Source organism: Hylobates moloch, unplaced genomic scaffold, assembly GCF_009828535.3.
Source record: "Hylobates moloch isolate HMO894 unplaced genomic scaffold, HMol_V3 SCAFFOLD_10, whole genome shotgun sequence".
In the NCBI taxonomy this organism is placed as follows: domain Eukaryota; kingdom Metazoa; phylum Chordata; class Mammalia; order Primates; family Hylobatidae; genus Hylobates; species Hylobates moloch.
The window spans coordinates 106,508,127-106,524,479 of NW_026652285.1; the positions used below are offsets into that span (position 1 = coordinate 106,508,127).

A 16,353-nucleotide genomic window follows, 5' to 3' on the forward strand; every position below is an offset into this window, starting at 1 on the left:
GGCCGGGCATGAGTTAGTCGCAGACATGGACACCAAACATTTCCTGCCACTCGGTGAGTGCTCGCCGGGCCGGGCGGGGACGGGGCCGGGGGCCGGCGGGCGGGAGGGGGCCGGGGGCGCGTTGGCGGCGCGCGCGGGGGTCGCCGGCCCGGGCCCCGCTCGGACCCCTCGCCGACCTTCGCGTGAGTTCGGGCTCCGGGCCAGGAGGGGGTCGACCCCGGGCAACTTTTCGCGGGGCCCGGGCGGGGCTGGGCAGCGGGCGGGCGGAGGGGCCGGGGGGCGGGTGGCAGGTTCGCCCGGGACGAGGAGGGGTCTCCCGGTCACCGGCGGCCGCCTGCACCCCGGCGCCTAGCTGCAGCCGCGCCGCACAGAAACCCGGCCGGAGCGGGAGGAGCAACTTCTGCGCTCCGCGGCTCCGGCCTCCCTGGCCTGGGGACCGGGACGGCGCGCTGGGCCCCGAGCGGCCTCTGCGCCGCCCGCCCGTCGGGCTGCGGCTTCCAGCAGGCCGCTGGCCCTTGAGTGTGTGTCCGCCCAGGAGACAGACTGGGACCCTGTTATCCCCAAAGCAGCCCACGCCCGGGTGGTCAGGGTCCCCCGGGGGCTGTATGAACAGAACGCCAGAGCTGGGAAGGCCCCATCCCAGAAATGGGGCCCCTCACTCTGGCACCCCCGGGTGTTCTCCCAGGCTAGCTCTCCATTTGTGAGCAGGACAGCGCAGAGGCGCGGAGGGTCAGTTTCCCTCCTCCTCCTGCCATCCCGCCCCATAGCTTCCTATCCCAGACTGCCCGCCAACTCCAGGCCCAGACCTACCGAGGACGGGGAGAGGGCATGGCTGGGGCACCCACCCATTGCCCTCCCAAGGGTTTGGAAGCTAGTGAGAAGGGGGAGACTTTATAAATGAGCTCCGGGAAGGATATTAATTTGGTGGTGGGACCGCAGCCAGGCTGTCAGGCCGGGTGAAGGATTTGTGCTGAATGGAAATTGAAACAGCTGATTACGAATGAAGCCCCCGCCATCCGTAGCCCCTCCTGCCCACCCTCCCTGCAGCCTGGGGTGCAGCTTGGCCACCCCAGGAGGTGCTCAGAAGCCAGTGTAGCTGCAGGGATGTTTAGTGAGATGGGGCATCAAGGGGAGCCAGCATGGACCTAGCCCCTCCTGGATGTGAGGGTGAGAGTCTGAGTACCTCTGCTACTCACAGGCAGGTGTGCTGCCCCATGACCAGGGAAGGCGGTGGGTTCCGGGTTTGTCAGACCTAACGCTTAGTCCCTGCCTCTGTCATGATGGAGTGGTGGGCTCGAGGCCTTGAATGAGCTCCAGGGCTCAGCCTCCAGGGGTGGGCGCTCATGCCCATTTTGCAGATGAGAAAAGTGGCTGGGAGAGGCTGAGCCCCCAGGATACAAAGTGGTGGACTTGGGATTAGCACCCCCAGCTCGCCTGGTACTGCTGAGTGTGAGGCAGGAGGGAATGCTGCGGTGTCTGTGACCGAGTGCAGCGTGGAGTGAGCTGGGGCTGCCTTTCTCTATTAAAGCTTTGCACTTACACATGTGCACACACATCCACACACACGGAGCTAGGCTCTCCCAGACGATTCCTCTGGAACAAGAATGCTCAGCTCAGTGTCTGGCCCCTGGACGTGGCAGGGGCCTGGCTGGTTGCACTTCAGCTGAGTACTGAGAACCAAACAGGTCCCTGTTTCTAATGCTCTGGGTGGGACAGGGATTGTCCACGGAGTTGGTATATGTAGGGCGAGGGAGCAAGGGTGCCCAGTCCCCATGGTGGCTTGCTGGAGTCCCTGTGAGGAGGAGAGGTCGTGCCTCTGAGCCACTGCCCCAGGGATCTCCCTGGGCACTCCCCTGCCACAAGGAAGCTGGGAGTCTTCCGTTCTCAAGCAGCAGCTCTCCCAACCGGCCCATGGCCTCCCAGGCAGCCCACGCCCCAGGGCTGAGCAGAGAGTCCTGGGCTCTGATTGCATTTTATTTTTTTCTAAGCTTGTGACCAGCTCTGAAGTCCAGAGCAGTCGAAGGTCCATTTAAGCGGCTACTTGTCTAAGCCCTTTTGTCAACACAGCCTAATCCCTCCTCGGGGTGAGTGGTGGAGGGCCTGGCTTGTCTTGGCCCGGCTGGCCGACCGGTCAGACCTGGAGCTGCTGAGGAGACTCGGCCACCCCTTACAGCTGCCCAGCCGCTTTTGGGGTCTGGGGTAGAGAGGGCTTCCTCCTCCCAGCATTCACTGCCGTTGGGCTTCGTGGGCCGGGGGAGGATCCCAGTTGGTGCCCACCGAGCCGCTCAGTGAGGGCAGGGATGAGTCTAGCGTCCAGATCTGGAAGGAAAGCAAGGCCGAGGGACTCGCCAGAGGCAGCCCCAGCTTCCTGGCCCTGCTGCCCGGGGCTGGCCACGCTCCCACGCCTGCCGGGGAGAAGGCCCTGGCTGGCCTTATCCTGAATGGTGGGACTCAGGCGGAGTCCACAGAGTCCAAAGGTCTCAGACCACACCAGACCCCATGCGCCTGTGGAGAGACCTGGTGGCAAAGCTGTAGGCCCACTGACCACTCTTGGAGTTGGGGCACTCAGGGGCCGGGGTGAGCTTGCAGCCTGGGTGAGGGGCTTCTGGTAACATCAGAGCCCTTGGGACCCAAAATAGAGCACATTGCGGGGCCTCCCGAAATAACAGGGTCATGTGACTCTCAGGAGGCTGGGCTTGGAGTCCCGCTCGGGCCTGACGAGGGCGTCTTTTAGCGCGGGCGCTGCCCGACGGCAGGATGTTTGTTTTGGTAAACTCTGGAGGGGCCCCGTTTGTTGACTGGGGAGGTGTCAGGGGGAGAAAAATGGCCCGGTCCAATGGTGGCCCTGGCTTGCTAGCCTCCAGCCTTGCCTAGGGCTGGCTGCTGGGCCTGGACCCGAGTTTGCAACTGTGACCCTCTGCCCAGATGTGGATGGGACGAGCTGGGCCCCTAGGAAGGGCTGGTGGGGGGCGGGTGCTCTGAGTCCCTTGGGGTGTGGGGTGCAGGTTGAGCCGGCAGCCCTGGTCACACAGGCAGCTGCTGTGACTGGCTCCCGGTTCTGCCAGCACCTGGTGGTTCTTCCAGCTGTGCCTGTCCTTCAGGGCCTGTGGGGGGCTCGCCTCCACCAGGAGGCCCCTCTGACTGCCCTCTCTTGGCCCCTGCCCCATCTCCCCCATGGCTGTGCGGGAGGTCACCATCAGTGGTCTTGTTTCCTCCCCTGGGAAAGGGTGCCTGCAGGGTTTGCTGTGGTGTTACTGTGGGAACAGGGGGTACTCAGGGGTGTGCCCCTCTGCCCCTGGGGGCTACTTGTGCATGTGGCAGGGGGCTCTGGCATCAGGAGAGGGTGGGACAGACCTCAGCTGCATGGAAGGTGGTGTGGGGGTGGGGTGAAAGCCTTACATGTCCACCCGGTGCCAGTGGAGGCTGCCTGGGGAGTTTCATTTCTTGGGTGACCGTTTGCTTTTGCCATGGGTCAAATGTTTCAGGGCTGGGACCTCGAGTGGTGAGCAATGCCTGTCCTCTGGAGAAGAGGGCACAGCTGTCCCAGCAGACACAGGGCAGAGGCCCTCCCCAACCCCCAGCTGGCTCAGGCCTGGGACACTGTCCCTGGGACCCGGGCTTTGCAAGCCAAGACCTGCCCCTCCTTCCCTTCTCTGCCAGGCTTGAGTTTGTATTTTTTAGCTGGCTTTGGTGGCCAGGGCCTTGGGTTGGCCCGTTAACTGGTGTGTTTTCATGGGAACTGGCCATTTGCTGGGCTAGGGATGAGGCTGGGGTCTAGGGCCACAGGGGCCTGGGGGGCTGGCCCGTGGCTATTGGGGGCTGGTGTCCATTTGGCGGTCACCTTCCAGACCTTTGTCCTGAGATTCTTAAGCTGATCAGTTTCAGGGTGCTATGGTGTGGGTAGAGGGGTCACCCTCCTCCCCCTGCACCTTGCCCACCTGCCTGTAGGTTTCCATTTTATAGGGTGCAGCTCCGTCTTTCATCCTTCCTTCCTCTTCTCTGCCCCCTCCCATTCAGGGCCTTTGTTACCTGCAGGATGGAGGTAGTGGTGGTTTTGCAGGGATCAGCACCTTCCCAGGAAGAGGTTCTGACAGGGGGCGTCCCATTGCTGGGCCGGTGGTCAGGCCACCTGGGGTTGGGCCTTCTGTCCTCGCTGCCTGCTTGATCTGCTCTTTGGCCTCTTGGGGCTTTGGCTGGCTGTCTGGAAAATGGACACACTCATTGGCTCTTCCAAATGCTGGAGAAGGCAGCCTGGCGTGCCGTAGGCTGGCTGGGAGTTCGGGGAGTCTGTGGGGTGTTTCCCCTAGCCTGTGGCTCGGTCCTTTCTGTGCCTCCTGCTTGGGTCAGGTGGGGCCAGGTTTCCAGCACTGGACCAGAACAGGCCATGATGGTTGCTGGGGGCTGTCAGGTGTGGAGGAACAGACTCAGGAATAGAGGACGTCGGGGACACTGAGGCAACCCTTATCTGTGGATATAGGCCTGCCATGGGAGAGCGCTCACTGCTGCTAGGTCCTTGGGACCAGCCCCTATGCCGCTCCGGGGACCCTCCTCAGAGTCCCAAGAAAGCAGGTGGGGTGAGGGACTGCGGTTTGCACACCCACCCGAGCCTGGTGTGAGATGTTCTGAGCAGTTGTGCCCCAGCGCCTCACAGACAGGGAAATTGCACCCTAGAGTTACAAAGCAATTGTCTAGCTCAGCAGCTGAATGAGCGTGAAATGGAGCAGAAAGCAGCTAAGGAAAATTGGCCCGGCCGCCGTGGGGAGAGCGGGTGCGGACCGCGTGCAGGACTTGGGTGTGTGCACGCTCACCGTTGCACACACACACGGAGTCACAGGCTCTCACCTGGCGCTGCTGGCCGCTGGCCTGTGTCCTGGCGTGCCCGCGAGTGAGCCAGGCCTCATGGGGTCCCCCAAGGAGCATGGTGCTCCCTGCTGTGTTTGTTGGCCTCCTTTTTTCTAAATCTCCCCAACTTGTGCAGGACTCACCCTGCCCCCACGAAGGTGCCGATGGCTGCAGCGGGCGCCTGCTGCGTGCCAGGGACTTTATTTTTGGGACCTTCTGGAGGTGTCACAGAGACAAGCCCACTTAGCGGATGGGGACACTGAACCCTGGGTGAGGTCTGTGGGCCAGCCTCTGTGTCCCGCTATGGGGCCTGCTTTTTCTTAGGCACTTGACTAGCAGGGGCCGCCTTGAGCTCCAGCTGGGAGGACCTGTCCCCAGGGTGGGGGCTGTGCTGCCCCAGGTCCTCCTGCCTCTCAGCATCCTCAGAGGCTGCTCACCGACCAGGCTGGGTCTGTGCCCCATGCTGGTTCCCGGGAGCCCCATTGCTGGTCTTGGCCCGAGTGAATGAGGTTTTTGTTCTGTGGGGACACTGGTGGAGGGCTGAGGTCTCACCATGCCAGCTCTGTGCCCTGGGACTGGGCATCTCGGCCTCTTGTGCTGGTTGAAGGCCCTATAAGGAGTGGCGACCCCTTGATCCTCACTCCAGGGTTGTCCTTGGCTTGGGGTGGTGGCTAGGAGAAGTCCCCACTCCCAGGTGGAAAGCTGTAGTTAGGTGAGCAGCAGAGGCCCAGCCTGGAACTGTGGCTTGCCCACCTCCTCACGCCACCAGGGCAGCACTGTCTGCAGCAAATGCCTGAGGTACCTGGGGGAGTGGACGGAGTGAGGTTGGACCCCCTGGGTCCCAGGGCAGGGCAGGGCAGGGCAGGGGCACAGTTCTTTCTGAGGTCCTAACCCAGCACACGCAGCCCACCCCATGCATGCAGGCGTCGGCCGCAGCCTTCCCAGGGTGACCTGGCAGAACCTTGACAACCCTGGCTGGGGAGGCGGGGATTGCTGGTGGGCTTGTCCACACGTGGCTTAGGGAGCGCCCGCTGGGTGCTGGCCCGGTCCTGCTACTTGTGGAGGAGGGGTGGGGGAGGGGTGCCCAGAGGTAGGGACAGCAAGGTCTGGCCTGGAGGGGATGAAAGGGGTGAGGATGCAAGGGTGGGCTTGCAGGGCTGGAACCAGGAGGGGGTTCGCGTGTGAGGTGAGGCTGGGTAGGGCCTGTGTGCTGGGTGCAGGTGCATGGCTACCCAGAGACTGGGGGATCCCAGCATGGTGCTCATGGCTGGAATGAGGCCACCAGTGCTGTACAGAGGGTGGCTTGGAGGCAGCCCGGCAAGGCCTGGAAGGCGGAAGTGACTCTCGCCAGGTGGCTCACGGGTTTCAGGTGGGCCTTGGGGCCCCTATGAATGGCTTTGCACCTTTGCCCTGGCTGGGCTCCTCAGCATGGCAGCCTGGGAAGGGGGTGGAGGATTCCTAGCGTCTTCCTGGGGGCTTAGGCCAGGTCCCTGGGCTGGCCTGGGGGTCGTCTTTCCCGGGCATGGGTATGGGTGAGGCACCTTTTCCCTGGCTCTGGCTCCTCCTGCACTCCCCGGGCACTGGATGAAGTGGGGGGCAGGCTGTCCAGGGGGAGCAGAGCAGCTGGGCCTCTTGGGGCTGGGTCAGGGATGCTGAGACCATGGAGGGGACCAGACTTCGGGGCTGGGGAGTGGGACATTGAGGGGTCCTTGAGGGGATCAGAGGCTCTCAGGGTCTCTGTGTGAGAAGTTGCCACGGGGTCTGCCCTGCACAGCCCACATCTGTCTTTGATGGTTGGCTTCAACCCTAGCACCTCTTCCAGGCACTGACTGCTGGCATGAGGGACGCCGGGAAGTCCCTGGTCACAGACCCATCTCTGGGGTGACCCAGAGGCCGTGCCTGGCCTCCCTGCACCTCTGTTGGCCATCTAAGCCACAGTAGTTTCCAGCTGGGCCTCAGTTTCCCCAGCTGTACCTGGGGCCAGGGCTGGGGGTGATGGGTGTCGGTGCAGACTGCTGCCGTGCGTGCGGGGTCTGGAGCCTCTGGCGCTGAGGGGAGGGGAGAGTGAGTTGGGCCTGGGCCAGGCCGTGTGTAAATCCTCCAGCCGCCATGGATAAACCCTCGGAGTTCAAAGACAACCCCGGGTGCGGCCGCCGGCTGTAATGAGGTTACTGATTCAACAGGCTTCCTGGTGCTGCAGCCCAGAATGCAGTGAGGCTGGGAAGCCCCGGGGAGGGATCTAAGTATCCTGTAATTGACCAATTTAGCTTAAGTGTCCACACTGGCCCTGGGCAGAGGTCAGGCAGTGACAGCACAGGTGGCTGGAGTCGCTGGGGTGGGCTCCCAACAGCTGCTGTGACCGAGCCCCTCTGAATCGGGCGCCCTCGGGCCTGGGCCGCCCTGTGCCTCTGCCGGGACTCCCTCTGCCTGCTCTGCCCTCTCCACCTGTGCAGGCTCAGCCTTCCTCCCCAGCCAGAGCCTACCTGCCGTCCTTGGTGCCCAGCAGTCCCCTTAGTGTGCACGGTACAGGGCTTGGGGTGGGGCTGCAGTTTTGGTCTTGGTGCCCAGAGCCTGCATTCAGCTCCCACTGGCAAGCCTGCTGGGTCCGTGCCTGACTGTTGCCCAGTTTCCTCCCGCCCGAGGGCCGTGGGGTGATCCCACGCCTGTGTTTGGCTTTGAGGCCGCTGCTGATGCAGGTGCCTGGTGGGTGGGAGCTCTCCACGTGCCAGCCACCCATCCAGCCTCTTTTTTCCCAGGCTTCCTGAGGGCAGCGCCCTTCTGAGGCGAGGGCATCCCTGCAGCACCCAGTACAGGTGTGCAGGAAGGGCTCGCTTGACTTAGAGAGTGGGATCGAAAGCATCTCTCCTGCCTGTCAGCAGTGGCTTCAGTGCCTGTGCTTGGGGAGGATGTACCTGGTGCCTTGGAGAGAGGCTGGCAGGCCGCCTCCAGCTCCTGGTTTCCTGTCAACTGAGGCCTGGTGTCCAGAGGACCACCTTGGTGACTGTTTGCTCCTCAGAAATAGGACTGGGCATTGGGCAGCAGTGTCATTGACTGCCGCAGTGATAGCATGGGCCGTGGCGGTGGCAGTGTGTGCTGAGCCGTCCCTCGAACTCAGCTCTCTACATGGTGGGGTTGCTCTCTGACCAGGCTGCTGTGTAGCCCTGGGCAGGTCCCTTCCCCTCTCTGGGCTTCAGTTTCCCTGGGGCCCTCTGGCTGTCAAAGCCTCTGCCTGGCCTTCCTGGCTCCCTGGCTTTGTTCTGATACGCTGTTGGCCATTGGTCAGGGTGGCACTCTGGGGACTAGCTCCCTGGGAAATGGCTCTATGCCCTCCCCAGCTGAGGGGACAGGACCTGGGCTGGGGTAGGGCCTGGATTGCTGGGGTCCAGGAAGCCATGGGCTCTGAGCTAGCCAGGGTGGGTCTGGATGTGGACTGGGCGTGTTGTGGTGAAGCACTTTTGGGATGTGCAGCTTATAATGGGGAAGTGGTGGCCTGGGGGCATGGCAGAGCAGAGGCAGTAGGGGCCGCAGATGAGTGGGGTCAGTCCCCGTGACGGTTATCACTCAAGGCCAGGCTAGTCCTTCTCTCTTTGGGTACTGACCTTCCTTGCCTGGAACCTTCTATGGCACCCCATCGTCCCCAGCGTGGAGGCCAGGCCTCCACCTAGTGTCACGTGGCTCTGTAGCCTCTCCCACCTCATTAGGCACCTCTCACTGATTTTCTCATATCTAAAACTAACTGGTGAGGTAGGCTGCCCCATGCGATGAGTGAGCGCCCCTCTGAGTCACAGGCTGTATGGCCCTGGGCTAGAAAATTCACCTCGCTAGGCCTCAGTTGTCTCACCCGTAAACTGCCTGGGGGAGGTCAGGGAAGCTTCACAGAGGAGGTGATGTAGTTGGGTTTTGAGGGATGAGTAGGAGTTTGTTGGGTGGGAAGTGGGGAAGGAATCAAGGCAGAGAGAATGGGTGGATTCTCTCCAGGGGTATCTGGTTCCAGCCAAGGGTATGGGGAAGGGATGCCCGTGCGGGCATAAGTGGGGGGCTTTCCTGGAGGGTTTCTGAAGGATCTGACTGTGTGACCAAGATCCTCTGGCCTGCCCCTTGCTGGCTGGCTTCCAGGTCTGTGCTGGTGGGGACCCCTGTGAACATGGGGCTATGGTCAGCTGGCCTGGGAATAATTAACCCTGTGAGGAGCCAGGCTGGGGGTGGGCCTCGTTGCAGCCTGGCCGCCCCCAGCTGGCCTGATGTCCCCTCTCCTTCCTGCCCAGGTCTGGAATGTGACTCCTGCTGGCGCCCATGTGTGGTACCCCACCTTGGGGCTCTGGCTCCCAGGGTGTATTCACTACTGGGAGGAGCAGCTGGGGCCCTTCTCCACCGCCTATTCCTATGTCCCTTGGTCTGTCCCTGTAGTGCCCTGTGGTCCTGCCTTGGTCCCTGCCTCTCCCTGTGGGCAGCTTAGGCGCCATTTACCCGGGAGCCCCCTGTGTGAGTGCCAGGCTATTGGATGGCTTCTCGCCCCTCTCCCGACCTGGAGGGAGGAAAACAGCTCTGACTGTGAGCAGAGTCCACGGGAGGCGGTGGAGCTGCCCCTACCCCACCCCTTCTCGGACTTTCTGCCCAGGATCAAGGTCGAGGTGTAGGGCAGGGAGGCGGGGCCTTCGTCAGGGGTGCCAGGTCACTCTGGGCACAGACAGTGGCGAGGCGGGCCTGGCAGGCAGCACCACCCGCACCGTCCCGGGCCCAGTGGAGGGGTGAGGACTGGAAGGGCAGCGGGGCCTTCCTCTTCCCTCCCCTCAGTCTCCTGGGCACAAGGTCGGAGCTATCCATCCCTCTGTCCTGTGTGACCCACCTTCTCCCGAGGCTGGGACCACAGGGGCCGTCACCCCTTAGCAGTAACGCAGAGGTGGCCTCCAGGCCCCTGCAGACAGTGGGCCCGGGCAATGGCATACTCACAGCCCGGGTCTTCTCTGCCACATGGACTTTGTGACTTGGTGCATGTCCCTTCCTCCCTCTTCGTCTTGATTTCCTCATTTGGAAAATAGAAGGAAGGATGCCAGGCAGAGTCCACGGCGGGAAGTGTGCTGCTGTGCGCCTGCGGCCGGCTGGAGCCTCGGTGGACGTCACTGAATGGGCCCTGCTCCTCTTCCCATGGGGCCCTCAGACCTCAGAGCCTTTTTCAACACAGGGCTGGCTCCAGGCACCCCCTCTCATGTCTCGGAGCTGGCTTTAGATCTTTGCGGCTGCTGAGCCCACAGTGCCAGGTGCCGTATAAGCCTCACGAAGTTTGTGGCACGAATTCATGTGGTCAGCCAACTGATCCCCTCCGCCCCTCAGGTTCAGAAATGTGACAGGTGAGCCCCTTCCTTGCAAAGTGGATTTCTCAAATCATGACCATGACTTGAATCCCCCTCCTTCTGGAGGCCGCTGGAGTTTCCAGGGAAGGGAAGTCCTGCTGTGTGTCTAGCTTGGCGTCGGTTTCTGGGAGTGGGAGTAGATGGGGGGGGTCTGGGACTGTCCTTGAGGACTCCTTGGGCCAGCTGCAATCCCTGGGGGCCCTGGGTGGAAGCTGAGGCTGAGGCTTAGGCTGGGGGTGCCCCTGCCTGTGGCGAGGCCCCACCAGTGCTCAGCGTGTTTGAGATGTGTCTGCTGCCGGCTGCTGGACAGAGCCTGAGAGTCCTTGAACTCAGATTCCCAGATTGAGAGAGGGAGGGGTGCTCAGTCCCAAATGCCTGCCCTTGTTGGGGACCTGGCTCCTTCCTCTGCTGGTAAGCACGTCTTGTTGAAACTTGTAGCAGCGTGGGGGTCAAGGCCAGCCACGAGGGAAGTAGCATGCCTCCCACCTGCCTGCTGTCTGTCCGTCCATTCATCTGTCCGTCCGTCCATCCACGTCCATCGGGCTTCTGCTGGCCACCAGGGAGGCCCAGTAGAGCCAGGCTCAGCCCTCAAGCGGGCGGTAGTGGTCCCTGGGGTCAGATGGCCTGGGATGGACCCCAGTGCTGCCACTTGATGGTGTATGACCTTGGACCAGAAGTTTTACCCTTCTTTGGGTTTTAGTTGTCTTATCTGTAAGGTATCCCTGACCCCAGTCTGGGGTGGAGATGGTGTGTGAGCGTGGTGGTGGGAGGAGGTACTGGAGACAGAAGGGACATGGAGGAGGCATTAGCGGCTCCCCCTGGCATGCAGAGAGTTGGGGCTTTTGAATTGGGTCATGAAGGATGCGTAGGAGTTGGCCTGGGAAAAGCCAGTGTCTCGTCCTCACACCTGTGTCTTTGCGTCATCGAAGGCTTCCAGGGCAGAGCTCATGATTCTGCCTTCCCTTGCATCAGACCGCAGTGCGCCTCCCCCCGGGGGGTCGCCCAGAGATTCTTGGACGTCCTTGGAACAGATGTAGAATGCAAAACTTGACCCTCTCCAAAAAGAAACGAGGCAGGCGGGTTTCGTTCGGTTCAGGTGGCCGCGTGCCAGCCCTGAGAGGTGGCGGGGGAGAGATGGGTCAGTGTGCCACCAGTGCTCACGGAGGGCCCCTCCGTCCAGAGCCGCTCTGAGGATGTGACAGGCAGGTCCTTGCCCTCGTGGGCTGCCAGGCCAGCGGGGGAGATGGACGGTCAGCAGCAGCCACAGATGACCTAGGGCTCAGCAAGGACATGGAGGGAAATGCTGGGCAGTGACCACAGGGAGGGACAGAGGTGTCAGGAGCCCTGACAGAAGACAGGTGCGTGGTCCTGCTGCACTGTCCCTGGGGCTCCCTCTGGCTGGCAGGACGGGCAGGTGTGTGGGGCATGGCCATCGCCAGGCATTCGACCCCTGCTGGCTCATTCCTGGCTCCCCGTGGCTGCTGTTGGACATGGTTTCTAAAGAACAAATGCCAGCTGTGGCACTGAAAGGGCCTCCTCATGTCAGGGTCCCCCTGGCTGCAGGACACAGGCCACTTCTGGTCCCAGATTGATGGGCCTCCAGCCCAAGTGGTGCCTGGGTCCCTCTGACCTGGGCTGGCATCCCCCAGGCCATGGGGTCACAGGGGAGGTCACTGCCACTCTTGCTGGCTGGGAAAGGCGTGTCCCCACGTGCATCGGGCCGCAGTCAGTGGCCAGGACCTGCCTGTGTGTGGATAGTTAGGCCTCCTGCCTAGGAAGCAGTGATGCTAGCCGGCTGCTGGTAGGGACAGGGGAGGGGCTGGCTGCCGGAGCCCACGCAGCCTGGACGTGGCTGATAAGCTGCGAACTCGTTATCGGAGGGGGCAGCTGGTGCCCCTCTCCCTGCAGCCGGCACCCCAGCCTTGCCCTGGGGCCAGACCCCTGTACTCTGCCCACCCCTGCGGGTGAGGCCGGGGGAGCGAGCAGGCCTCTGTTGGGACTTGGGAGTCTCCAGGGTCCCCCAGAGCCCAGAGATCCTCCCTCCAGGACTCTGGAGACAGCCCCCGTGCTGCCCTCCCTGCTGACCCCTCTGCCCTCCCTCAGGTCTGCCTGGCCGCCTTTCTGAGGACAAGGAGCTGATTGTTGTCACCACTGCTGTCTGCCTCCTGCTGTGGATGCCTTGCTTGGCGCTGGCCGTGCCCATACCAGCAGGGACCTGGGGACTCAGAGCCGGACCTAGGTCGCCACCCGTGTGCCTGGTGTCGGGGCAGGGCTGGTGGTCACTCCCCTGGGGTTGGACCCATGGGCTCAGGGCCCTGCCTCCCTGTGCCCTGTCTGTGGGGACCCTCTCATGCCCTCTGGCCAGCCTGGAGGGCTCTTGGCAGAAAGGCCAGGACTGAGGTGGCTGGCATGGCACCCTCTGTGCTGTTCCTCCCTGCCTGGCCTTCAGGGCCGTGTGGTCCTCCCCAGACCCTCCTCTGGGTGCCTGGAGCCAGAACAGCATGGAGCGAAGGGACAGACAGGCTTACATGTGTGGTTGGGGTTCCAGCCAGGGTTTGTGCGCGTGAGCCTCTGTCTGCGTGTGAGCCCGTGAGCCTGTGTGTGACAGTGTGTGGGTGCCATGCCTGTGTGAGTTTGTGCCTGTGTGTGAGCCTGTGTGTGGGTGTGCATGCCCATGCCCTTGTGTGTGTGTGAGTCTGTGTCTGTGTGAGTCTGTGTGTGTGAGCCCATGTGTGTGTGAGTCTCTGCACACCCATGGCCTTTTGTGAGCCTGTGTGTGTGTTTCTGTGTGAGTCTATGTGTGTGTGAGCCTGTGGGTCTCTGTGTGTGTGTGAGCCTGTGTGTGTGTGAGTCTGTGTGTGTGAGAGCCCGTGTGTGTGTCTGTGCACACCCATGCCCTTGTGTGAGCCTGTATGTGTGCCTGTGTGTGTATGAGTCTGTGTGTGAGCCTGTGTGTGTGTGAGCCTGTGTGTGTGTGAGTCTGTGTGTGTGAGCCTGTGTGTGTGTGTGAGTCTGTGTGTGTGTGAGCCCATGTGTGTGTGTCTGTGAACACCTGTGCCTTTGTGTGAGCCTGTGTGTGTCTGTGTGTGAACCTGTGTATGTATGTGAGTATGCACGCCTGTGCCCTTGTGTGAACCTGTCTGTGTGCACCCGTCCGTGTGTGTTCCTCTGTGCACATCTGTATCCATGTCTGAGCCTGTATCTGTGTGCACCCATGTCTGTGTCCCTCTGTCCCTGTCCCTGTGTGAGCACGTATCTGTGTGCACTTGTGTCCTCGTGTCTCCCTGTGCCCGTGCTGTGTCGGCATGTGTGCCTGTGTGTGCTTCTGTGTGTCTTGTGCCCCACACCTTGCGCCTGAGAGTCCAGGTTTGAGATTGGCCACTGCCCGTGCTGTCTGGCTCCCTCCTTAGCTAAGGGTCCTGAGTGCTGGGGGTCCAGGACAGGAGAATGAGAAGCTGTAGGGGGCTGTGGAGGGCTACAGGCAGATATATGTTCTAGAAAGACTTTGACCATCATGGGGATGGTGGTTTGGGGCAGACCAGTGATGTCACCCCCTGACCTTTTAGCCAGTTCCCAGGAAGTGGCACAGGGATGGTAATTGTTAAGCCAGGAGCGAGGGCCAAGGGGCTTTAGGAAGCGCCAGGGAGCACTCTGAAGCAGTTATGTTTTGGTCCAGTGGGGCTCACGTGGCACCGGCTCATTGCCTGCCCTCTGGCCTGCAGCGTGGCAGGTGTCACCTACCACCCGAAGCCCTCAGATCCCTTTCTGCAGGCACCTAAGCAGACAGTCTTGGTGCATGAGCCTCGATGCACGCCTTGGCCCACAGCTGCCTTACTGAGCGATGCCAGCAGTGCCTAAGCCGCATGCCGTCCAGGCTGGGCAGGTGGATTGGATGTGTGAGCTGTGGCCCAAGCGGTCCTCCCTGGCCCTCTAGCTGGGGTGTCTCAGTTCCAGGAGCAAGGAGCCTGTCTTCTGCGGAATTCTGTGCCCTGGGAGAATGAGCTGAGCCGATCCTGAAGCCAGGGTCAGTCAAGCACACTTTAGTGCGAATGAGCCTCATGTGAACCCTGGAAAGGCCTTGCAGGAAAGGAGAGGAAGGAAGGCTTCCTCTAATTGTGTGGATGAGGAAATTGAGGTCTGAGAGCGGCACGGCTGGCAAGCGGGGTGAGCTGACAGCCAGGCTGTCTCCTGACCCTGGCCTCGTGCCCTCACCTCTTGATGGCCCACCTTGGGGTGGAGTGAGGGCGCAGATGGGAGGGCCCTGGTGGGGACAGGGAGAGGTGGGTGGCCGGAGCTGTGACCGCAGGCCCTGCCGTGGGCGGTGGTACCTGGAGCGTGTGCCCAGCACAGCATGGCACCCTCCCTCCTTCCCTGCACCCCAGCGCTGATGAGGAGGCCGAGCTACAGAGAGGGGCTCAGCTCCTTGCCCGATACCATGTGGCCAGTTAACGGCAGAGTCGGGATTCGAACCCAGATTCTTGGGTCTCTTCTTTGAGCCACTTCCAGCCTGGGGTTCTGGCATGGGGTGCAGTCCTGGGGGCTGCTAGGGTCGGGGGACATTCCTCCTCTGGGAGGGACCTGGAGCCGAGCCCTCCCTGCTGGCTGGGGAGGGGCCTTGCTTCCTACACAAACAACCGGGCCTGGCTGGAGCCATTTTATTTTTATTTCCTATTTTTACTTCCCCGTTGGCTCTTTTTAGCAACTCTGGGTGAGATAGGCCCCCGCCCTCCAGTCTCCACCCGGCTTCCTGGCCCAGGCCAGGACCTTGGAGGAGGCATGGGCGTGGGTGGCCCAGGGTTGGGCCGGCTCACAGCTTGGCCGGCACACACCTGGTGGCAGAGCTCCTCTCTTTCTGGGAGCTCCAGGGCAGCTGGCCTCTTCCTGCCCTCGGGGAGCACCCTGGAGCATGCATGGTGGCAGGGGAACATCTTGGTGTGTGACTGTTTGTTGCCACCCCTCCTCTGGGTCTTGGCCGGAGGTTGGAGTTTGGGAGGTAGAGGCACTGGGCGGTGTGGTCTTGGAGCTGGGTGCATGACTGGCAGCGTCACTGCCTGGGGCCTGGCTGGGCAGGGCTGGGCTTGGGTTTGTTGAGGCTCTGCCCACTGCTGGCCTGGCCCCACCTGCTGAGGGTCCGCTGTGCTCCAGGGTCTGTGAAGCCCAACCCTGGGGGCAGGGGCTGTCAGAGCATCCGTCCAGCTGGAGCCTGCCTATGGTGGGTGTTGCTGGCTGGGGGACATGAAGACCCCGCATGGGGAGGCGTCTCCCTGAAGGCACTCTGCTGGGCCTGGGCTGGGGGCGCTCATGCTGGCATTTGGTGGGTAGTGGGTTCTGAACTGTGAGATCAGGCTGGAGAAAGCCCCGGACCCACTGTGGATCCTAGGCCAGAGTGACGGCAGGGGCAGGGGGCTGGGTCGAGGAGTAGCAAGCCACAGTGCACCAGGTGCCCTGGTACCAGCTTGTGCCAAGCCCATTGCCTTCCCAGAACCCTGGGGGAGGGAGTTGCCCTCATTTACAGAGGGGGCCTGGGCTCAGACAGGCTGAGCCGATCTTCAAGGCCACACAGCTTGTGGGCAGGGAGGGGCCGATCCTTGCCCTTTCCCTGCCAGGAAACTGAGGCACAGAGAGCAGGGGTCCCCCAGGTGGTCAGGCCCCAGAGGCCTGCACTTGGGACGGCGTGCTGTGCGGCCTCTTCCTGCTGTCAGCGGGGGGCAGTGGGTTGGTGCAGGCAGAGTGGTAACAGCAAGCTGGGGGCAAGGGACTGCTTTGAAGCTGCTGTGAGCCCAGGCAGGTGGTGGGGCTGCGGGGCTGCGGGAGGAGGCCCCTGTGGTTCCCACAGGGCCATGTGTGGTCTTCAGGGCTGAGATGGCTGGTGTGGGCCGCCCTGACCCGGTGGGTCTGGGGGAACCCGGCCCCATAGGAGAGTGGACAGCACAGCGGAGGAGGCTGCCTACCTGCCTTCCTGGCCCTTCCTGCTCTGGCTGGCTTAGCAGGTTGAGTGCAGGTAGTGGCTGTGGCCCTGCCACCGCTGCAGTGACCTTCCCTTTGTATGTGAGTGATGTGGGTGGCATGACTGTGGATGCAGGCAGGTGTGGGTGCCGGGGATTGTCGGGTAATCCTTTGATTAGAGGCCAGGAAACCCAATCCCGAGACCCAGGCGGTG

General features: G+C 62.3%; 1 protein-coding gene across 1 annotated transcript in view; it reads left to right on the forward strand.

Moving 5' to 3' along the window:
- The window catches only part of RXRA (retinoid X receptor alpha), a 112,559-nt gene continuing 96,206 nt past the window's right edge, over nucleotides 1-16,353 (forward strand). The window contains exon 1 of the mRNA XM_032165590.2: nucleotides 1-53. Within this exon, the coding sequence (XP_032021481.1) occupies nucleotides 26-53 (28 nt within the window). The 5' untranslated portion in view covers nucleotides 1-25. The remainder of the gene's footprint in view (nucleotides 54-16,353) is intronic.